This window comes from Lagopus leucura, unplaced genomic scaffold (assembly GCF_019238085.1).
Source record: "Lagopus leucura isolate 7727_CA_CO unplaced genomic scaffold, USGS_WTPT01 Super-Scaffold_100001, whole genome shotgun sequence".
Taxonomy (NCBI): domain Eukaryota; kingdom Metazoa; phylum Chordata; class Aves; order Galliformes; family Phasianidae; genus Lagopus; species Lagopus leucura.
Window position 1 is genome coordinate 44709733 of NW_024962262.1, and position 24389 is coordinate 44734121.

At 38.9% G+C, this 24389-nt stretch overlaps 1 protein-coding gene across 1 annotated transcript in view; it reads right to left on the minus strand.

The window, feature by feature from the left end:
- Window positions 1–24389, minus strand: part of LOC122178190 (pinopsin-like) — a 73473-nt gene that overhangs the window by 8250 nt on the left and 40834 nt on the right. The window contains exon 3 of the mRNA XM_042868213.1: window positions 15191–15424. Within this exon, the coding sequence (XP_042724147.1) occupies window positions 15191–15424 (234 nt within the window). The remainder of the gene's footprint in view (window positions 1–15190; window positions 15425–24389) is intronic.

A 24389-nucleotide genomic window follows, 5' to 3' on the forward strand; every position in this document is an offset into this window, starting at 1 on the left:
CTACTTCTTGTTGCTGCTGCTTCTCCTCTTGGTTCTACAGCACATGGAACACCCTTGTTGGTAGGCCCAGATCCATGACTGGTCATCTTTCTCCCACTCTTTATTTCTTTTTTTCTCTCTGTATCTTAAAGTTGTTAATGCAAGGCTCACTTGAGTTCTCTATAAAACCATACAGCTTAGGTAGATAAAACTGTGGGAGAGCCAACATACATATGATAACCATTGATCATTTTTCTCTCATATGTACAGACCTTGAGTGTTATTTCATCTTAATTCAACTAGGGGGATTTGCAAATCTGGTCACCCCTCCCTCCTTCATGGGTGGGATGTGACACTGCAGCGGCTGAAATTGGGCTTTTCACCCCAGACAATCACAGTGAGTGTATGCCTACAGTAAACCTGGCTGCACATCAGTGAAAAATTAAATATTACATTGCCATCACATAAACTCCTGTCAGCCAATAATCATGCAGTTCATCTCCTAGTGGGCGACTTCAAGGGGATAATCACTATATGTTACAATTTGCAAGTAACACTTCACAGAAAACTCAAAACACCTAGTTACAAGACGGGATAAACTGAATGCTGAGATGTATTTCAAATTCTTCAGTTTTGCTTTTACTGGGCTTTCTTTTTTCATCAAAAAAACTCCCTAAAAACACACAGAACTTAAGGTCACCATGTTCCATATGATAAAACGCTCAGTAAATTGTATTGTCTGCGACATGGGAGAGGAAACCCGAGAACTATATAGTGTTGGGCACAGCACGTATCTTGCTGTACCCCCTATTCTTTAGCAGTGACAGCTATGGAAGAGGTATGACACTATCTCTCTGATAGCATCTCAAGTAACTTCATAGGCAACTTGTTCTCAAGTTTCAGCCCCCAAACCAGACTTCACCTTTCTGAACAATGTATTTTGGAAGGAGGCACCTTTTGTACTTATTCACAGAAATCAGTGGTGTTTCACTTGAGCAGCTCAAAGGAGCATGGCTCTGACATGTAGAACTTCACACAGGCATTTTGATGTGTTTATATCTATTGCCAGCTGAAAGACTGTGACTGAAAGACACATCTTAAGATACATATGATAACCATTGATCATTTTTCTGTCATATGTACAGACCTTATGTACATCTTAAGCTCCAACTCGCTGTCTTGACTGCAGCATGCCCCTGTTAGTCAGCTACACAAAGCTAAGGAGGAAACAGTATTTTGCTATAATCACACCCACCACATGCTGCAGTGAACTGCACATGTGGCTATGATGAAGCAATGATTTACCATAGGCCAACATCATCAATCAGGGTGAGCAGTCATATGGACAGTCCACTAACACTTGTTGCCCTTTCATCGTCTTGATCTTTTCAAAGTGACTGGTGGGTGATAATTTGATTGTTTCATCAGAATAGCATGGATGTATCTGCTGAACCCTAATATCTACTCAATGTGTGTCTCCTCATGTATATATTTAGATTCTACTTTCTTACAGCGGCAATTTATTGCAGATAGTGCATTTGAAAATGATTAGTGCATTTAAGGAAGGGATTAGTGAACTTAAGGAAGTTAAGTACAGCCTGAGCTCAAGCTTCATGCATTGCTATCCAAGGCAAGTTGGAAATGCATGTCCTATTTCTTTTTGCTAAAAATATGCTAATATTCAAGCAAATGCTTATTAAGTTTGATGTATAAGGATGCATTAAGTTCACAAGGAATTAATTGTAATGCAGTCATACTGTGGGTTCTTCTTCCCAGAAGCAGAATTGCCACTAGAGAAATGACAGCACACACAGGTTGTGACAAATCACTGAGGGGATCTTTAGCTGATGAAATCTCTGGGATCTTAAAAGTTACATGAGTGAGGAAAGGAATCCGGGGGCAGGATGAGGAAAAACAAGCACTGATGAAACCCAGCAACGAAGGAGGGAGAATCACAGAATCACAGAGAATCACAGAAATGTAGAGGTTGGAAGGAATCTCTGGAGATCATCTTGCTTGCTAAAACAGGTTCTCTAGAGCAGGTTGCACAGGAAAGCATCTAGGTGTGTTTTCAGCAGCTCCAGAGAAGAAGACTCCACAACCTCTCTGGGCAGCTCTGTCACCCGCTAAGTATTTTTTTTCTAATGTTCATGTGAAATTTCCTATGTTCCAGATTGTGCCCATTACTCCTCCTTTTCCTGTCGCTGGGCACCACTGAAAGGGGCCTTGACTCTCTTGACTCCCACCCATTAGATATGTATTAGCATTCTTAAGATCTCTGTTTTTCCCAAGCTGAAAAGCCCCACATCTCTCAGCCTTTCCTCTAGAACCCTCACCAACTTTGTGGCCTTCCACTGAACTGTCTCCAGCTGTTTCCTGCCTTTCTTGATCTGAGGAGCACAGAACTGAACACAGTACTCCAGATGCAACCTCATCAGGGCAGAGTAAAAGCAGCTAGAAAGATGAGCCGCATCAGATGCAAATGAAGAAATGCTGCTTTTTTTCCCCCAAATAATAACTTTGTTTGTTTTGGCTTTTTGTTTTCTTATTTTTTTATAGCACTTCTTTTTTAGGGAGGAACCCAACTCATTTGTTGCTCTTGCTGCTGCCAGGCTTAGTGTTGTGGGATGTAATTTTAAAATGAACAACAGTGGTAGTTATAAACATTAACTGACTTCTTCTGTGGCTCCCATTAAATTTAGTAAACTCTAATGCCAACAGAGTTAGCATCTCACTGCTACACTTCGAAAAACTTCCTCCACATGCTTCTACTTGTCTCTACAATAACTGAAATAAGATACCCCATTTCCTCTGATGACTTGTTTCTGTGCGTCGACAAATGCAGATCAAATATCCTATTGGTTGCAGGATGCTGACAGATAAGGGATAATTGTTGTAGCCACAGCTCCTTATACACTTCCGAGAAGACTCCAGAAACCCTGAGGGGTTCGGGAGGACAGGCAATAAATACCACATCTGCCTTGGTTTTATGGGAGCAGCCAGAGGGAAAAATTGCTGTCAGTGCTGACTCTAAGCTGTCAGCTGCTGTTAATTGCCTTGCTCCCAGTCATCTGGCTGTGATTGCACTTCATTATTATAATATCTTTCTGGCCTGCCTTCTGAACAGCCTCCCTTTCCAGAATCAATCCTGGAGTGCTGCTGCACACAGCGTGCTAGCTATATCCTCACCACTGCCACCATGAGCAGCAAGCACATCTTCTGTGTGGGTGAGGTGCCAAGGGAAAACAGGAGGCTGAGGATTGTTTTCCATATTGATGGAAGTCTTGTCAGCATAGTTCCATCATTCTTACAGTAGTTCAAGTAAACATAACATAAATATGCCTCAAGAGTTCGTGACTTGTAGATTGTCCCATGTTTTGTAGACCAAGGCTAAGTTCCTGGCCCAGGAATTTACAATCTGGATTAAGAGAGACAGTAGGAGGGATTTTTTGGCTCGTGATAGCAAGAAACATAACACACCTTTTCTACAAACTAAAAACTCCTGTGGTCTACCCCTAAGCCCAGTATTTCTGCCTACAATGAGTATGAGCCAGGAGGCACATAAGACAGACAACCATGAGGGAAAGGTGGGGAAAATTCTGTTTAGGGCCTGTTTCCGAGTCTGCTTTTTCAGAAGAGAGGACAGGAAGCGTAAGTGTTCTGCTGGATCAGGCAAACCTATTTTCCTTCCCTAGCAAAATGCCTCCCCAGAGGCACTGTGTCGTTTTCCAGTAACTTTCAGCACTTCCACCCAAATGAAACCATGAGCTATTTGGTGGACCTAATTTAGACTTTAAAAATGCATGGGGCTGAACAGAGGTATGAGGCCATTAGGCAGTTTAATGAACAGCTGGAGCATCCCAAGAACAGTAGAGAGAAGAAGAAAACAAATCAATAAACTGTTACCAACATAATCCTAACAAAGTTGTTCCACGGTAGAGAAGCAGAGATGGCAGAAACAAAAGAGCACAGCTCAGTATCTGAGAAATATTATCATGTTTTCATAAATACAGCGTACTATTCAAATAATTCTCTTTTAAAAGTACTCTGGAGATAAGTCCTCGTGTAAAATGCACTCTCATAAAGTGAACAAAACCAGAGACCAAAGCTGCAGGAATTATAAACTGGGAATAGTTATTTTGCATGAGGAAACAAATTTGGAGAAACTGTTATATTTACTTCAATGTAACAAGCATGACTGCTGAATTTCCAGGAGTCTGGCTGTGCACATGAAAGCACTGCACGAACAACCCTAATATGTTCTCATTGCACATTGTTTTAAGAGAGAACTGATGCTTTCAACGGGGTTTATTGCTGTGGATAAAAAAGATCAATTGTCATATTTATCTCAAGCCAAGTCTTCAGTGCCCTTAAATAGAGCTACTAAAACACATACAAAATACAAAATGGCAACATATGTGAAGTAATTTCCTCCTATCTAAAAGGAACTTAGGGAAGAAGAATTTACTAAAGCAGCATGAGAAAAAAGAACAGGCAAAGAACCTGGTGAACAGCAAGAAAATGGACCCTGCCTCTGTTTTCTCATTTTCAGTAGGTCAGAATTGTTCAGGGCTTTGCAGCGTGATTGATGGATCTTGACTGACAGAGGCAGAAATACATTTACCGGTCTCTATAGTAACATTATGCTTCATGAGAAGAAATGAAGGTTCTATTACTACTGCAATATGCGATGAGAGATTCCAGATCATTTTGAAATAACTCTTATTTTGCTGAAAGTTCAAAATATAACAAAAAAATGTGTTTTGTCTCTCTAAAAATGTAAGTATTTACTTCGTCATCATCAATATGCTCTCCTGCCTACCCCATTTCTTCTTGTACATTTACCCATGCACTCTGAATCAATCCACAAGGCTTAATAAAAAGATTCCAGCTAGCTGTGATGGACTTGGATATGTTTCTGACCCAGTTCTGAACAAATAATTATAAAATTGTGATTTTGTTGTCTTTTCGTTGCTCTGAGCACTCTGTCCTTGGCCATAGTCTGTATGCAAAGCATGTTTAGGGAAAAGAGTTCTTCCAGGTATGTCTTACAGAACTCCACTTAGTTTGAAATCAAGAACACGCATGGAAATACAAATCCCTAGTTTTCATTAGATTAATTTTGTAGAGCATCATATCATTATCATCTTTCCTTGTAAATCACTCAAGCTCTTTTTGCTTGAGGCTGTGTCACTGTGTGACACTCTGCTAATACAGACAGACACACAAAACGCACATAATAATAGCTGCACCCTATATAGTAGACCCCTATATATTTATCTACATACATTTCTGTAAATTTGGTCATAATTAAGTCATAGTATAGTGATTTAAGAAGTCATTGTTGAGTTGTTGGTGGTTTTTGCTCAAATTCAGAAGGTTGCAATAATGAAAGTAATTAAACATTGTAGACAAGATGACAGAAACAAGAAATATCTCCTATAGTGTTGGTCCTCTTCTAATGTTCAGGGTACTATTAAGAAGATTTTTTCCTAGACAAAATACATGGCATCACCTGTGATTAACAATAAGGTTATATTTTTATTGTTATTATTATTTGAATTTTTCACAAAGTTAGAAAGCTAGAAGATTCATTCAAAGAAAAAATACTCCAGAAATGCTCTATGACACCAGTGCATTGTTCATTGGAGAACTTGTCTTGGTCACTGCGAGCCAGCACCACAAAAAGGGTCCATTGCCTACAAAGTAAGGGAATAAACTGATGTCAGGACATTTGTAGGGCTGCTTTTTCTATGACTATTCATTAGTGATGGCAACTGGGCATATTCATGGTCACTGGCATTTGCACAGCATTGAGGACACTGTGTACTTTTGAGAATTAGATTTGTTATGTATAAACAAAAGCATTAAAGATGCTTGTAACTCTTTGACATCAGAAGAATGAGGAGCCTTGATCCTTATTGCAAACTAAAAGAACCAAAATGGTTTAGCCCACCAGTATGAAGACAGAAGGTCATTTGATTGCTGTATCTGAGTATGAAGAAAAGATGACTACCAGAGAACGAGGGTTACTGAGTAAATTCGGGAATAAGGGATTGTAAAGTGGTTATAAATAATTCTAGTTTGGAAGCTAGTGGACCAGTCATCAGAGGAATAAAGTTCTGCAATTGCTTCTACTTCAAGAGACAAGGAACTTCAACTTGTTTTCATTTGGACACTGCCAAATTTCTGAATGGGATTAAATGATGCAGTTTAAAGTGAAAAGGGACTTAATCTGAGGAAACAAATTTTATGCTGCGTTTTCCATACTGTGAAAGCCATTATTCTGTTAGTATGGTGGCTTCTTTGCCCTCAAGGGAGAAGGACATAAATCATAAATTTCTACAGATTTGAGTTATTAATGTTATGCCATGCAAGTTCATAAGTTTTTGAGCACTAATGTAACCTTTGATCCTGAAATTTCTCCTGATGCAAAATTAAGATGATGATCATCCCCTGCTTTACAAGGATAATGAGGATTAAATAAACTAATTGAATATTTGTTTGGAGAAAGTTACACAAATGCTGAAAAACATTTGATTAGTAATCTCACATTTTTTTCACTTCATCACCTTAATCTGAAATGATAGTTGCTTGAACTGTTAGCTGGATACATGACTACAAAGATATATCTGGTAGACACAGTAAAACACTGAGAAGTAATGTCAGCTGACAGATGAAATGTACATAAATTTCACAGTCCGAATAAAATTTTACTATTATGCCACAGCCAGATCACAAGACGTGATTCAGTGATCAAACAGGAGAGATAAATGAGAAGTTCTATTACCTCCAGGGTTGTACTTTTTTTTCAAATCTTTGCCATCCATTGAATTTAATCATCTTCAGAAAGTAACTAAAGTCTTTTTTTTATGCAACATATTGCATTGCATTACAGACTGTTTTCTTCAGCTGACCTGTGCCTGTATTCAGCTTTGAAATGATAGGCAGCAGTAGATACATAGCTGGAGGCCTATTTGTAAAATATGGACATTAGAGAGAAGTATAAGCATTAGAATTAACACAGAAATCTGAGGCTAAATTAATGCTTCATTTTAGCAAGACCAAGGCGTGGGCTAAAATTCAGTGTGATTCTTGACTTGTAGCTGTGGCTGAGAGTATTGCAACAGAAGCTCCCATAATGTCTCTTCTGTGTCAGCAGTGCTGACTGGTGGTTTTGTTTGACCAACAGCACAAGTTCAGTCTACCTGTAGACCCTGTACACCTTTGCAGGAATTTATTTGTACAGACTGAACTTGGAAATCAGTTCAGAAAAAGACACCCAATTCTCGAGTGCTTACATCCAACTTGTAGATCACCCTAAAGTAATGGCAAGATAGAAACATCATGGTGATTAATACTTTATCCATTTTTTTCCTGCATTTCCCTTAGCACTGACTGAGCTGTTGACCATCCAGACTCTCCCTTGAAGACAAACATGCAAATGGAGATAGCAAGGAAGTAGTGAATTGTTTGAGATTCTGCTGGCGTATACTTGCAAGAGCAAATAGGATACCAAGGATTACCTTGCTTGTAAGGATCTTCATGCCTTTTGTTTAGGTGTGAGTATACCATACTCCTTGCTTCAGTAGTCATCTCTGGATACTACAATCCTCCATTTAGCTCTCAATCTACCCTGCAGGTTTGATTTTCTGGTTGTGAATGTGGGAAAATGGGTGATTTTAAATGTTTTCCTGAAACTCCCAGTTCAACTGTAGTTTGTTCTTGATAGGCAAGATCACACAATTTGACTGAAGTCTTCCTGTATCACAGAATTTCAGAGATGTAACAACACATAATCTTTAAACTGTTCAGTAAACACTGAATCTTTAAACTGTTCATTGTTTCATTTGTAAAGTGGCAGAGACCAGAGGCCAAATCTTTACCTACAGATATTTCCTTGCTATCCACCAAAGAGGTACCAATACTAATCTCTTTTCATAAAATCAGTTATCTGATTTCCTGGACTTATCAAAGCTGCCAGAGAGAACTGAGGTTATTCTCAAGTTTAGATTTCAATTGCATTTTTATTTTGAAATTTGACTTGTCCAAAGGAATCACAGTTTTTACTTGATGCAGTTTACCTGCATCATACCTTTATTCTAAATGACAATGATAACTTAAACCTCTGAAGAAATTTTTTAGTTAAAGCTTACAGAAGAGAAATCATGAAAGAGATAGGAAAAGACCTAGTAAGTCATTCTCTATAACCCTCTCTTTCTGTACGACTTGTCATTTCAAATCTGGCCTCAGCCTAAGCTCCTTTGGAGTCTCCTCCTTTTTTCTTTTCTCAGAAATGGCTTCTTTGCTTTTGTAGAGTGGATATGGACTACAAAAGGATCTTACTGTCAATGCTACAAACTCTACCCATTGTATTTTCCCAAAGGTGTTCTAATCTGTTCATTACCCTTGTCTAATGTGAAGCTCTCTTTCTGCTCCTGTGAAACCCCGTGTTGCTCCAGCACTGTGAAAAAAGCAATACAGCAAATGACAGCAACATACTGGTTGATTTTTAAGATGATATATAAGGTAAAGAGATATTACTGCCTGTTGTGGTTTAACTCAGCAGGCAGCTCAGAATCACACAGAAATTAACTCACTTCCCCTAAGTGAGAGATCTTATAGAGTAATAGAATAGTTAAGGTTGGAAAAGACCTCTCAGATCATCTAGTACAACTGTCAGCCCACCCCCACCATGCCCACTGACCATGTCACTCAGTGCCACAACTGAGATAAGGACAGTTCAATATAATAAAAGCAAACAAAAAAAAATTAACAATAAAGATAGGAATAAAAATCAAGCAATGCACGATGCCAGCTGACCATAGCCCAGCCAGTTATGCCAGCCATAGCCAGCCCCTCCAGCCAACACTCTCCAGTTTTATTGCTGAAAACAGCATGTAGTATGGAATATCTCTTTGGCCAGTTCAGGTCATCTATCCCAGTTCTGCCCCCTCACAGCTCCTGATGCTGCCCCAGCTCCCTCTGCTGGCAGGGCAATAAAAGAAGCTGAAATGTTGGCTCTGCACAGCACTGCTCAGCCACAGCTAAAACACCGGTGTGTTAGCAACAGTATTCTCTCAGTATTCAACAGCACCATGTCAGCTACTAGAAAGAAAGCTAACTCTGCCCCAGATGAAACCAGGACATTGCCCTTCACCTTCTATGCTTTCCAGAAAGAATGACACCGTAAGTGGACATAATACTTATTATGGCACTAATTAGTCAAATAGACACATGCTTACTCTGTGTTTGCATTCATTTGCGTGTAGTTGTTTCCACCTTTGTTAAATATTTTTCTTGCACAAGATATGATTTTTTACTTCCTTTCTTGTGGAAGTAAGAAAGTCTAAAATTCTTCTGTGATATTGAAGCTGGGCCTGCCCTCAGAGAACATCCACAGCACAGGCATCACATGGCTGAGCTCATGTTTATATTCAGCTGGGCTGCACAGAGAGTGCAGCCAAGGGTGGCATGAAGCTGGTGGGGCTGATAAACATACTTGTGGCCTTGGTTAAACAGGTTATTTGCCTGAAATGATCTTTTTGTCATAAGCTGAGAGAGAAATACCTACAGTAATTTTGAACTCACTGTGTGAAATGCAGTGACACCTCATGGCTGCAGTGTAAGTGCCCTTGAGACCTCACTTCTCTTTGTCCCTCAACTATAAAAAGTCAGATCACTGCATGTTGGGAAAGGAATACAGTCCAAAAGCTTCTGAACCTTACTGTAATGCTCTACTTAGCGTAGACTATTCTGCACTAAGAGGTTATTACTTTGGCTCATTTTCTACTTAAGATCTTGGGTGCGCAATTCTATTTGGACAAAAATTCTTGTTGTTTCCAGTTGACAGAAAAAGTAATGCAGCATCACTTCCTTATGTTACTGTTATTTACTAAGTCAGCCCGGCTAACAGTGGAGAAAAACAAAACAACAAAAAACAGATCACGAGTATTAAAACCTACATTAATTTTAATGAAAAATTATAGCAATTTTTGGTAATAAATGTTATGGTGAGCTCACAAACTTCTACAAGTATGTGAACTTAAACAAATACGGTCTACTTCCAGTTCTTAATAGATACATTTCAATTTGCGCATAAAATGAGTCTTGACACAACTGTCTCTTCATCGTATACTTTCTTTCCAGGTCTGTAGTTCTGTGTTCTCATGCAGATAAAATATCTTAGTTTTTTCAAAGTGGAAGAAAAAAATGTCACATCCATATATTCCTGTTGCTTTAAAAATGAGAAATTAGCTTTTGTGGGAAATACTGAAAACTGCACCATACCAGATGAAAATTGGCTATGAAAATGCAATTGTTGTGCATCCAGGTGGGAAATGTTAAGGTTACTATTTATTTTTTTTTATGACTATTGTTTAACTCTGTTTCCCAAAGTGCATGTGCATTTTTCCCTGCTCAGTGAATAAGGTATAATCAAGAAGGACTGAGAATAGTTGTAGAAAACATGTAACTAAAAAGCTTATCCTTAAAGAAGGACTCCTTGTTCCTCATTTCAAGTTCCATGAAGGCATTTGAGAGGCTTTGGCCTGGTAGTGATGCATCTGGTGTGAGTTGGGTAGTGATGGTACAGCTTCCTGCTGCAGTTTGTGAAATGTCTAACTTGTGACTTGAGTCAAGGTCAGCTCTCTGAATGATGTGTTATCACGTACCTAGTGCACCTAAATAATGTGAAAATGCCTTCCCTTTTGTTCACAGCCCTGTCTTACTGGGGAAACTTAGTTTCCCTGCTGGGTTAACTCCTGTTTACCACACATCAGTTTCCAGTACTATTGCTCTGCCTCTTTAAAGCCTTTTTATAGAGGTTCCTTGCTTGAGCCCACACACCTATTTTACATTGTGTGTATGAGCAATGAAGACATATCTGAGATCATTCAATATGTTGGCAGTCTCAGTAGAGAAATAACGCTGCATGCCTGAGTAAGTACTCACTTGTGAGAAGCACAGTGCTGGGTCTGAGTCTTGTTGGGGAACACTCTTAAGTACATTATTATTTGAATCTCATTGTCTACCAGAAACATAAACATAAATTAAAATGAACAACAATAATAGAAACAGAAGTCTTTGTAGTTGACTTTCTCTGTTCGCTCTGTGTAATTCCTCCTTCAGTCAGCCCCATCCCTAACATGATACATTTGGAAAGGTCACAGTATTAATTATCTTCAAATGAGCGTGTATATACTTTTCAACAACAATTCATCAAATCTGTGGGGAAAATGACAAGGCCAGCTTCTATTTTTGCAAGTGCAGTGATTTTAATTCAAGAAGATAGACAGAGTAGAAATCAAACTGGTAATTAGAAACTCCTATTCACATCTAATACAGCCCATCCCTCAGACTCTCCTTCCTTATTTTTGCTCAGAGGCAGTTTCTGACACCAGAAATAGCACAATGGTGATAACAGAGTTTGGGTATGGTTTAGTTTTGTTTTTCCTGATTGTGAGACGTAAAACACTGTTAGAGGCATAGTGTGAATTTCAGTAGTCCAGGGAGCTGTAGGTTCCCTGCCTGCGTGAATAAACATGTGGAAGTAACTGCTGAAATCATGTAACTAGTCTGAAGCCCATCGGATACAGTGGAGAAATGCTGTTTTACATCAACAAAGGTTGTGACATTAAATCTCACGAAGGACTTCCAAGCAATGTGTTCTAGAAATCCTTATATGATAAAGGTTTCCTTTGCTTTAAATTTGGCTGTCAACAGCAATGAGGCAAATTCCTGTTATCTGAGTGCTAATTTGAAATAATGTGAAATAGCAAATGCAGAATGGCACGATCTCAGTACACACATCTTATCCATAACCATAACCGTTCAAGCACTCATTATTCATATCTAACCTTTTGTATCAATTAAAAGGGAACTTCTGACACGTAGCCTCACAACCTATGACACCATTATGTTATCCAGCTAACAATCCCTGGTTGTCAGCGTATGTCCTCAAGTACAATTACACCAGCACAAAGCTTTTGGGTGTACAATCTGGGGAAAGGTCTAACAGCTGCTTGTACATAGCACAAAGAAGAGGAGCATCACCGTGGTGAAAGAAGGTAATTGGAGCTGCGATAAGGATCCTGTTCAGAGTGGATACATTGCTGGAAATTTGAAGACATCGCTTAAGTTTGTGGCGGTTTTGTGCTTTACAGTTTTGTCAGTGGAGCTCAATGTCTACCTGGCGTAATGTTAGCAGCCCAGCAACAACCCAGCCTCAGAGGTTCACCTCCTTCCTCTTGGAGAAGAGCAGCAGAAAGACAATGACACAGGCCAGAAATCCACCATTTCCACAGCCATGTTATCATAGAATCATAGAACGGCCTGGGTTGAAAAGGACCACAATGTTTATCTAGTTTCAACCTCCTGCTATGCGCAAGGTCACCAACCAGCAGACCAGGCTGCCCAGAGCCACATCCAGCCTGGCCTTGAATGCCTCCAGGGATGGGGCATCCACAACCTCCTTGGGCAACCTGTTCCAGTGTGTCACTGACCTCTGTGTGAAAAACTTCCTCCTAATATCTAACCTAAATTTCCCCTGCCTCAGTTTAAGACCATTCCCCCTTGTCCTATCACTATCTACCCTTGTAAACAGCAGTTCCCCCTCCTGTTTATACGCTCCCTTCAAGTACTGGGAGGCCACAATGAGGTCTACCCAGTGCCTTCTCTTCTCCAAGCTAAACAGTTCTAGTTCCCACAACCTTTCCTCACAGGAGAGGTGCTCCAGCCCTCTGATCATCTTAATGGCCCTAAATCATTCCAGGTCAGTGAAAAACAAAGACTAAACTTTTTCACTGGGGTTTCCAAACCATAAAAGTCACTCAAAGCCTGCAGGAGAGTTAATTTAAAAGAGTGATCTGCAGGATGAGCTTTAAGGCTAGCTCAGAGATGGGTAATTCCACAATATTCCAAATTAATTTATGACAAATGTAAACACTGTATTTGCAGTCAATCAGCAATGCTTCACAATCTTCAGAGCACATCCAAAGGAAAAAGGTGAGATTATGCACAGAGAAGTAGAGATTAAGTTCTATGTTCTCTGTGTATTTACAAAGTGCTTGAATAAATAGCCTGCTGTGATATCTAGCACCCAAAAAGACAGAACCATGGAAAATGTGAGCTAGACAATTTCTATGTTGGAAAGCACCAGTATCCTGTGACACTTCTCAGCAAAGAATGAAGCCCAGAGAAGCTGGGAAGAAGAGAATTTTTCCTGAGATGTTAAATGTAAGAAAATGAATGGGAAAAGCTCCAAAATAGCTGAGGTTCTGTGAACACACTTCATACACAGGACAATGGCGTTACTATTTCTCTTGTTTTGAAAGGAAGATGAACAGATGGATGGATGCATTTTGCCTTTTGTGAGTGAAGCTGGTTCCCGAGTTTCATATAAAAAATTGCTATTTTGCTACTAATACACAATGGCTGATGAGAGCTGAGAATAAATGGCAGGCATTTACTATTATTTTGGTTGTATTAAACTGAAAAGTATTTACCCAAATCTGAAGAAATTCTGTTTAAGAAATTATTTTGCCTTGATTTCTGCAATAATAAGGAAGCTAACTATGAAAATAATAGAATCCACACACTGGCTACAGGTTGGCAAGAAATGATCTACCCTCCAATATTGATTCAACTTTGCCCCTTTGCATTTTTTTGTTAAATGATGGCAGCTGTGGAACAGTAGGCAGTAGGAAACAAACGGATTATTCTGAGTTCAAAGGAGAAATCTAATACATCAGTCTTGCAAATGACTGGAGACTAAGCATGGATACTTCAGAATCTGTTTCCAGTTTCCTGCTGCAGTGCTCCTGAATTGTGGCACGGCCTTTTCAGCTCCTTGTAGAAAAACTTACTGTTTGGGTTGTGCTCTGCCTGTGAAGACAATGCTAAAGTGTGCTTGTCTTCTCTGTTACAGCCTGTTTGGGTGATCATGGCATGGTCAGATGGTCTCATGGAAGTCAAAGGCCTAATCTGTCAAAGAGCTCAGAGAATAAAAAAAGACAAACACTGCTTTTAGGAAATTTCCCTAAGAAGTGTAAAATGTAAGAGAAAGGAGAAAAAACAGCAATTTTATTTCAGCATGAGCACCTTTCAAACAAAGTTCTCTATCTTTTTCATTGTCAGTTTAATGACAATTGAACTGTTCAACTTTAGAAATGAAGCCCTAGGCTTCAGGAAGGCAATAGTGTCTTCTCCTGATTTCAGGGAAGTTTCAGAGTTTGCCTAGGATCCTACCTTCAGACTGCAAGAGTAGACCTATTCTTTGTTTAAGAACTTTAGGATAGGTTAACTAGATGAAGAATATTCTGAGGCAGTGGCAAAATTATAGTATATTTGATCATTCAATTTTTAACTTGTTTAGGTTTCATAGTAATATAATACTGCTGCTTCATAGTACTATATAACACTAAATGTAGGCTACAGCATATAACAGGCACTTAAAGGCAAAAGTAAGTAATGCAATGGAAATCATGAAGACAGGAAACTGAGATCAACATCCAACACAATTAATCAAAAAGATAATATGAGCAATGCATATTTTTTGAATTTCTTACTGCAAAACATATTTTCAAAACTTCCAGATCTGCCCTTATTAAACTTCAGAGTTAGGAACTGCCAACACAGAAACATTAAGAAGTTAACCTCTTGTACTGAAAATGACATTTAAAGAATTGAGGTACCTCAGTTGGACATAGGCATTTTAAAAATCTGTCTTGGCTGTCAAGAGACAAAATTAATTTCTTATTTTAGAAAAAAGTGTGGAAGTCCACAAAAACTGTAATTCTAATAACTATTTTCAGATAGATCTATCGTGAAAATAGTTAAGTGCAATATATATCCTCCTTCATACTGTTCTGAAGGTCCTGAAATACTTTCCTCTTCTTGCCCCTCTTTTCTTTCCCCCTTTTCTTTTCAAAACAAATTCCAGTACATTCATCAACTCTGCAGTATGCAAATTAATACACAGTTTGTCCCTCAGAAGAACACAAAAAATTTGAGCAAGCAGATGTATATCTGTTCTCCTTATCTTACAACATTATGTTGACTACAAACACTTCCATCCCAAGACTCCACTGACATTATTTGGATAAGCTGTGAATGCCTTTCTCACAAGGACACAACAGGACAGGCAGACACAGAAATCAAGAACACCTAACAGAACCTGACGAAAATACAGTTTAAAAATAGCACTTCTTACCTGCTTATTCATAAGTATGTAGATAATGGGATTGCAAACTGTACTGCTTTTTGCTAAGATGGAAGGTATGATGCTTGCAACAGGAGTCACCACACCTGGCTTACCAAATGTTGCAAGTAGTGCTATAACTCCATAGGGAATCCAACATGCAAGATAACAGATAACTGTAGTGATCACCATGAACAGTACGTGGTATTCTCTTTTGCGAGCAGTGTTCTTGTGGATTTTTCCAACCTAGCAAAAGACAAAAATAAAGATGGGATTGGAGAAACTGTGTAGTTGTTTTTATTGCTTTAATAACCTTTTTGGTCTTAGATCAGAAATGACAATCAACACCGTATTTCCAGAAGCCAAACAAACTCAAACCCCAAAGTGAACAAATGCAACATGAAGACATAAAAGAAGCCTTTCGGAAGAGACTTAATGAGATTATAAGTGGTTGGATTCACTCTTTACAGACTACTTTTTCCAGGTGGCTCACTACTTTGATAAAATGTCTTCCTTCCTGATAATTATCAAAACCAGATTTTTGTGCACTTAGGAAAAGCATGCTAGATACTGATTTAATTCTGTTACTGTGTTATTTGGGGGAAATGGAGAAGAACTGGATAAACAAGAAGCACAGATTCAAATTACAATTTTCAGTGCAATGGTATGCTAGCTCATCTTGCTATCATGAATTTACCAACAGTTACATTCTAGTTATAGCTGAGTAAACCCAGCTCACCTAAGGAAGAATTTAAAGCCCTCCGTCTGTACTTCAAAATATACCTTCCTTTGATCTGTTCTGAGCTAAATCATCACGTCCATTTTGAGTCTAGATCTTCAAGTCAGATGTTAAACATTATAACAGCTCATATCACTGAGTGCACAGGTAATACCTGAAGCCTGTGGAAGCCAGCAGCAAATTTGTTGAGGTACAGATCAGGCGTGGGTGCTTAGCCTCAGGTTATTGAAATCATAAAGTTCTTAGAAAATATTTGGAAATGTCAACTCCAGAATAGTGAGGCTGATCTTCCTAAGAATCTTTGTAGCCAACAGAGAAAAAAAAACCTCTGCAAGGAGGTAAATTTTTGTTCCAGTTGCTCTCCAGTGGCTCAGATAGGGCCTCAGCACACTGGTCTTCCGAAGTTATGGTTAATTCCATAACTTCCTTCCAGAGTGTGTTTAGTAAACCCAGATGTGCCAGCAGGATTTCAGGAAGCATTCAAATGTTTAAAATAAATCAACTGGTTCTTGCACTCAGCCAAATAAAATTTATGTCCACTTTAAAGTCTCTGCCCCCAAGTGCAGTGTTTGAGAATAAACTGCACCCGAGGGAAGGGCAGATGAAACTATAATAAGCAAAAGGGCAGCTCCCTGTAATGTTATGTATCCAAACTTTATCTAATAACAGCAACAAAAATTAAAAGGGGAAGAAGCCACAAATTACCTGAGTTAAATTGTCGTATGTTGCCAGGTGCACAACTTGTACAGGTTCATGCAGAGTGAAAATTCAAAGCTTTACCTACCTCTCTGCTGTGTGGGCATTTTTTTATAACATACATGTTTATGTATTGGACAGTAAATCTAAAACATACATAGTAATTAACTATGTAAGCATATATGGAAGGCAAAGCAATATGGTGACATTCTTTCCACTTAGTTATGTTCTTTTGGAGTGATTGATTCTACCTGGGATTTTGGTAGAAAAGTTTCCATGGGAATTAAACAAAACACACACTAACTTAGTCTGCCAAGAATTACCAAGCATTTTTTTCTGTATAGTCTTCAATTGATTTTCTGAGGAAAAAAAATAAAAATGAATTGCAAAATAAAATATGTCTATTCTGAGAACACTGGAAACAATTCTTCTGTTTGAAATAACAAAACTTGTATCTCATAATTGCTTTGGCTTGACAAGGGAATTAATAATAGATAATGGTCCAATCTTGTATTGGTTATTTAAGCTTGTGTGTGTGTGTGTGTGTGTGTGTGTGTGTGTGTGTGTGTGTGTGTGACTAATAGAGACCTTCTCTGAAGAATTTAGGGATCCCATGTTAGCTGCAGCTAATATAGCTATGCTACAGTCATTAACTCAGAAATATAAAGCTCCAGCTAGCTCCAGCATCCACAATTAAAGATCTTCAATAAGGGTAGAGGCATCAATCAACACATTAGTGTTTACAAGAGTTTACCATCTGCACAGATAAGCTACAGATTAGAAATAAGGGAAGAAGAGATGTGTAAATGGAAAGTGATCGTGTTGAGATTCATTATGCATCCTTCTAGTTTCACATCTTTGTTTCCTTAAGAAAGGAAGCCTACACTGTCACTATGTCTCTGTTACTATGCTAACTCTGACTGTCTGTTGGTTCCAGTATCTTCCTTATAAATTTGACTGTGCTTTTGAAACTGGCAAAGTGGACAGAGGTCTTTGACGCTAATTTCTTCACATGTCACTAGAGAATAAGGATCCTTATTAATGTGCTCATCGAGAGGAAAAATGTAATGTGAAATGAACTCAGATACCAGAGAATCCACTCTAATTTGGGTTTTATTTTGTTTTTGTTTTTATTTTTATTTTTTTTCCTCTCGTCTTCCTGTTCTGATAATTAAAAAGGAGAAAACTGATGACAGCTGTTCCTGAAACAAGACATACGTATGTCCTCAGTATCTATTAAAGATGACCTTCTGCTGCAGTTTTCTATAATGGAGTTTAAACACTCATTTGCCAAGAGACAAATCTATTGGAAAGCAAATTTTGTTAGCTGTCATGTCCAAAAAGTCTTTCAAATCCATTTTAAACCAGTGTATCAAATCATGATTTTTATGTATACTTCTTACTATAATTGTATAATATGATTTACTTGTAGTCCAAATCCTGGGAATGAGCAAGTTTCATCTCCAGGGTTTTTTGAGAGTATGATTATTTTCAAAAGTACATTTCCATTCTCACTGTTGCAGAGAAGAGATTAAAAGCATGGAACTGCTGGAAGAAAGACAAGCAATGGACCAGCAGTAATGATCATAATGTATTCCCTTCCTTAGTGGCTCTCAATCCCAGATGACCAGGCTGTCTCAGCTTTTCAGAGGGGGCAAGTATGGTAAGTATGGCCCTTGTGGTCAACCAAAAAACGTACTTAATGCTTCTCAATTTTTATTTGATGCTCCAAACTTCTATAGCTATTAACTGCATTTTGATTCATTCATCTACTTCCTCGGTGTCAGTAATATTATTTTTTCATGGTGTACTGGCCAACAGACTCAGCTTAGTTTTATTCCATATTGCCTTGGCTTTGTGTTTATGCCTGAGACTCAAAGTTCAGTGCTCTGTGTTTGGTACTAAAGCAGGTGGCCAATGTTCAGTTCAAAGACAGAACAGACCAGACTCAGTAGTAGCTTATGAAAGGAGCCTAATGGGATGGTGGTTCACCATCACAACTGCAGACAGTTGTGACAGCAGTAAGAGCACTGTAACTGGAGTGATGGAGAAAGATCCAACAGCAAGGTCAGATTTGGAGCTGAAACCTGAGATGCCACAGCTGGCCATAAAATGGCAGTTGCTCACTTAGCTATGGGAGAATGAGTAGCATGAATGTTACTGTTTTCATACAAGACACCCCAAGATGGAGAAGACATGCTAAAGGTTTTTTTAGCTTGATGCTTAGAACATGTGAGTGCTGGAGTTGTGCCTGCAAAACTGGAACGAAAACGTGGGAGAAGAGTCACATTGCTCAGTGTCTCTGAGCACACTGCTGGATTGTTGCACGACCACCCTTCCCCTGGCTTTAAACCTCACTTTGGGAAACAGTTGAGTGTGTGATAATGTTTCCTATTCTGCTACGGCCTGACTGCAGCCCCCTTTCCCCATTCCCCTGCAACGTTCAGAGGGAGAAAGTAGAAGAACCAGGAGTGAAGCTGACCTTGGAAAGAAGGTGGGAAGAGGGAAGATGTTTTTAATTTTGCTTTTAATTACCCTAACCTACTCTGTTATTAATTGGCAATATATTAACTGCTTCTCTAAGTCAATTTTTTTTTTTTTTTTTTTTGCCTGTAATGGTAATTGGTGAGTGACCCCCTGTCATTGACACAAGAGTTTTCTTTGTCTTATTCTCTGCCCCCCGTCCTGCTGAGAAGGGGCACTGAGTGCCTGGGCGAGCACCTGGTGGTCAGCCAAAGTCAACCCACCACAATGTGAAATCTCCCTGCTTCACTCTGAAATACGTTGCCTTGTTCTGAAACAAGGCAAGAGAAGCTGTGGGATTTCAAGAAGTTTTAGATTACTCTGTAGAAGCGCCCCCAGAGTTCTGCTTTTCAAAGTATGTACTATATTTATCTACACAGTTATGGATTCATTGTCTTTGCAGCTTTGCAGCCTACCTTTAGAAGGTGTTATCTTTAAAAGCTCTCTGTTTAAAGGTGTTGGAATGCCCCAAGCAAAGTGCATCTGCAGAAAAATTACATTTTTGTAGATGAAAAAGCAGTAGGTAATTTAGCATCAAAATGATTTCTTTTCTTATCTTGAAAGTATTGCACAATTTAACACAGTTGCTACATTGTATTTTCAATAGTTGAATGGAAGTGCCTCCCAGAAATGCTTGGTGTCTGCACAGCCAGGTGATAGGAAACCATTAAACTGCGATAATAAAAAATATTCGAATAATGGACTAGATAGCTGAATTTGTAAAGTCTGATTTAAATGCGAAGATAGAGTGTACATAATATATTTTAAAAATACACAAAAAATCTAAACTATATTTTGAAATGATGCAAAAAATATTAGGCCATTGGGTTCAGAAGGATTATTTACTGAGGCTGGCTGTAAACCACACGCCTTTGTTGTAAATTCGGGCCTTTTTCCTGGAACAAGGGCCATCTCCTGCAAATCTGAGAGACCTGCTCTTTTATAGGGAAGGCGTCAAATTTAAGGGAAAGAAGATTTGGGGGAAGGTGGGAGGTTATTTTTTAATCAAAAAAAAAAATAATAATAATGGTGTGTCTTCCCTAATTTCACCCTGGGAAGTAGCAGAATTGAGGGTGGCTTGTTTTTCAGAAATTAGCCTGAGGTAGTGATAGGTAAGCTTGTCTAATCTTAAGAATTGAGCAGAAGACTGGCACAATTAGCTCTCATTTTGCCCCGTAGGCAATCTGTAGCTTGCATGTATACTCAGTGCACTCCTCCACCCTCCTTTTCCACTCAATCTGGCATGCAAGACACCATAGTTATGACTGCAGGAGTTTTCTGAGCAGACACATTAGATGTGATATGCCAGAGAGCACGGGGGAAGCCACAGGGGCATGCAGTGAGGAGGAAGGTAACAGCAGAAAAGTGTTCAAAGGGGGCCTGAGTGACACATTACTTGATTGACCTCAAAAGCTGAATCCTCTCCTCTGCCATCTGATGAGATGTAGCAGATGTATTACTCACCAAGTGATCGGCTGCAGTGCTAGTTCATGTATGGGAAAAGAAGGAACTGGCAGCTTTGTGCAGAGTATGGAAAATTTCAGTGGCACTTGTCCAAGACTTCAGGGATTTTCAGCCACTAAAAAATGGATCTTACAGTAGAAAATGGAAGGAGTTACTAACAAGGGATGCTAGCAACTTTTGCTGTAACTGGAATGTTTGTTAAGGTGGTTGTTTAAGAAAAGAACCCCAAGTATCTGTGGCATGAACTCTGCCAGGAACACCAGGGAACAGTCTCAGACACTTTGTAGGCAAATGTATAGGTCTAGAGAAGATTGGCTGACCTTACAGGGGAAAAAAAAAAAAATAAAAGCAATAATAGGCCTGACCTTTTCCTTGCAGAAGACTAATCAGGACCTTCCATGTGCATTAATGGTATTAATGTTACAGTTCAATAGCAATGGAAGGAATAGTACAGCTATTGGTAAACCCCTTTCAGCGCCATATGGATTTAGCCATGAATGGTGGGACCAAAGGAGTACTGGTAGAACTTCATCTGCTCAGAAGAGGCCAAGAAAGACCTTGAGTGATGGGAGTACACAGAGGCTGTGTTGCTGCATCCCAAAGACAACTGCAAAGTCCAAAATGCCAGAGGTACATACCCATGTCATCCCTGAGAGGCACTAACATGTACAACTCTCATCATCCATGGGCAAGCTGAGTTTAGTTTTATTTTATACATAAAATAAAGAAGCTGGGCTAGTATTAGCTATTATGAAGGGGGAGAATCATGATTGTTTTCATGATTTCACCTGTGCTTTTTTTTTTGTTTTGTTTTGTTTTTACATTTACCCTAGTCTCTCTCTCTCAATTGATGTAGTTATGTTTTTTTCTCTAATAAAGCCGTTATTTTACACTTTAACAGTTCACTGCTAATTAGTTAACATCTTGAAAGGTGATGAATATATGGTGCTCCATTCACCTAACTGGATGGAGAGACTGTATGGGAAAAATCTGACTTCCAGACCCACTTCAAGGGAGGAAATTGCATATCACTGCATCTTGTCCATGGTTGTGCAGTCATTTTGTCCTTCAACATCTGTTTATTAAGGTAGAAGATAATAGCAATCACATACTCCATACACACTACAACCTCAGTAGTCGATTTTGTGATTATCCTTTGCAACTCTAAAGAAGCAATGTGGAAACAGTGTACAGAATGCTTTGTTTATTTATCATTGCTAATGCATTTTTCCTGCAGTTGCCTTTGCACATTTTACATTCAAAGAGCTGTGTTTTCTTCTCTCTTCCAGAGCTGCACAGTAAAGAGAAGGCTCTATATGAGCAGCAGTGTTTGCTGCCAACCTTCTTAAGTGTCAGTTATGCATGCTTGTTTTGACATGATCAAATATTCAACAGCACTACCAAAACCAGAGATAAATGAAATATTCATAATCATCTGAGGGAAATCTGCCAATCTTTGAGCATTTCATTTGCTACAGTTTCTTAAAATGAACAGAAGGGAACTAGACTTTTTAATGCAAAAGACACAATAGATGAAAAAGCTGGAAAATGATCATTCTCCTTCCTTTACAGACCAGGCAAATATATATAAGGCAGTCTTCTCTGTTTCTAACATAAGGAAATTAAAAATGCTCTCAATTTATTGGTTTGAGTAACCCTTCAAGAACTCCAGGAGTGTCTCATACTAAGCAGCAACTCAAATGTCAGCAATGATGAGCTCTTTCCCCTGCCATCCTTATGGATTCTATCCTGAAAACAAGGGGGAAAAAAATCTAAATCTGCAGAAAATAGAAGCTTCAAGTAATCTGCTTCTCAATGTGGGCTACTCCAGAACTGATGCTTCATGCATTGATGCTAAGATGAAGTGCTTTGATTGCTATTTAAGGGACACAGCCACAGGACAGTGGGTCTTACGACCTTAAAAACAAATGCCTTTTTTATTAACTTCTAGGTGCTAAAAGCATTTAGTACAAAAAAGGACTGAACACTGAATAAATGTACAGACCCTGTGGAAACAAGAACTAAACAGAAACCTCTGCTTCAGGTCATCTTACTGTCCACTGAGCTTTGATTCTACAAAGCATTTATACTTGCATCGGACTAAAGTGGCTAAAGTGAGGCTTAAACAAGCATCTGAGCATTCACTCAGCTGGGGCCACATAATGAGTTAATAAAAACAAACACAGAAGGAGGAAGCCATGAGAGCACACAAGGGACTTTGTAGTTAATTATTTGAATGCCACTGTCAAGTTTAGTAACTGAAGTCCACAAGAAGGACATTTTATCAGCTGAAGTCTGGCTTCATTGGGAATTTTTGTTATTGAAATGAGAGTCATCATCTTAACGCCTCAAGATGAAGTGAAGATATGTTTTAAATACAAAACTTAGGTCTTCGTACACTGCCCTTGAAGCATGAAAGCTATTGCTGCTAATACCAGCTCTGTAATGGGCGTAAGAAACATTATAATCCTCTTCGTTTCAGGAATTCTTTCCCTGTGCTAGCTGAAGGGCTTTTAGCAACAATTTGACTAACAAAGTGAATGCATTCACATGCACACAAATAAGCAGCTCACGGTTTCACTTCCATCATAGATGGCTCATATTTTCTCCTGATCTTCTTGCAGTGAATTTTCTAGCATCAGTATGCATGAGAAAAGTGTATCATGCATGGCTATCATTTTGTTTTTGTAACAGTTCCATTTTAGACAGAGGGGTACATTAGATATTCAAATCCTCAGGACAGATGTCAGCAACTACCCATGGCAACTGGGGCAGCTGTTCCTTGTGAGGACAGTATAAGGCCAGAAGAAATTGTGTGCCAGTGATGTGCTGTGAGAGCCCACACCAAGCAACCTAGCCCTCAAAAGGTGCTGGCTCATGCATAGTAACTAATTCACTGAATGGTCCAAAGGCATCACGACAACAAGTAAAGTATTTTGGAGCATTACTATTAGCACTACCATTACACTCAATAAAGAAAAAAAAACCAAAAAACTCTTCTGAGGTGAATTAAAGATGAAGAACCAATAGCCCTGGCTGCTCATTTAAGCAAATACATTATTTACGGTGATAATTCACTTTTAAAACCTGTGACTTGTACCTTTATCCTTAAGTAATCGTGGCACTGCACAGAGCTGCTATTTCTGATATCTGACATTCCACAGCACTCATCTGTCTGAAACAAATTGAAGATGTGTGGAAAACAAAATATGTGGAAAATGAAAATGGAATGGGCAGAGAGGTGTGTTTTCTACCTGGAAGATATATTCACCTGATGCAAGAAACATCGGAGTTTATGTCCAAAGTTATTTAAAATATAATTAATATTACATCAAAAAGATTATCAAAAGAGCCTGTTCACTCTAAAATGTTGAGGTTGTTTGGGGTTTTATGTGTCTAGTATACCTTACCCTATTTATACAAAGTTTCTGGACAGTTTGGGGCACTGTAATAGATAGCAAGACATCCCCTTGGAGCTATCAATTTCAATTTGTCCAAACTGACAGCAGTCACAAAGAGTATTATTTTATTGTACTTGAATTCTTGTTTAAGTCCAATTCCAGTGAGCATGTTATAACCGGCCTTGGCTCACAGTCACTGACATCCCTATCACTGGGCTCAACACAAACATGTTGGTCTGAATTAGCTCAAAACCTCAATGTAACTGGCAGATGATAAAGGCTTAAAGGAACCTCAAAGCTTTAAGGGCAAGATACACTACTCAGCTTCCAGCATGCCATGCAGAGTGGATAAATCCCCCTTGCTCAAGGAAAACAACTATTTTGGCCT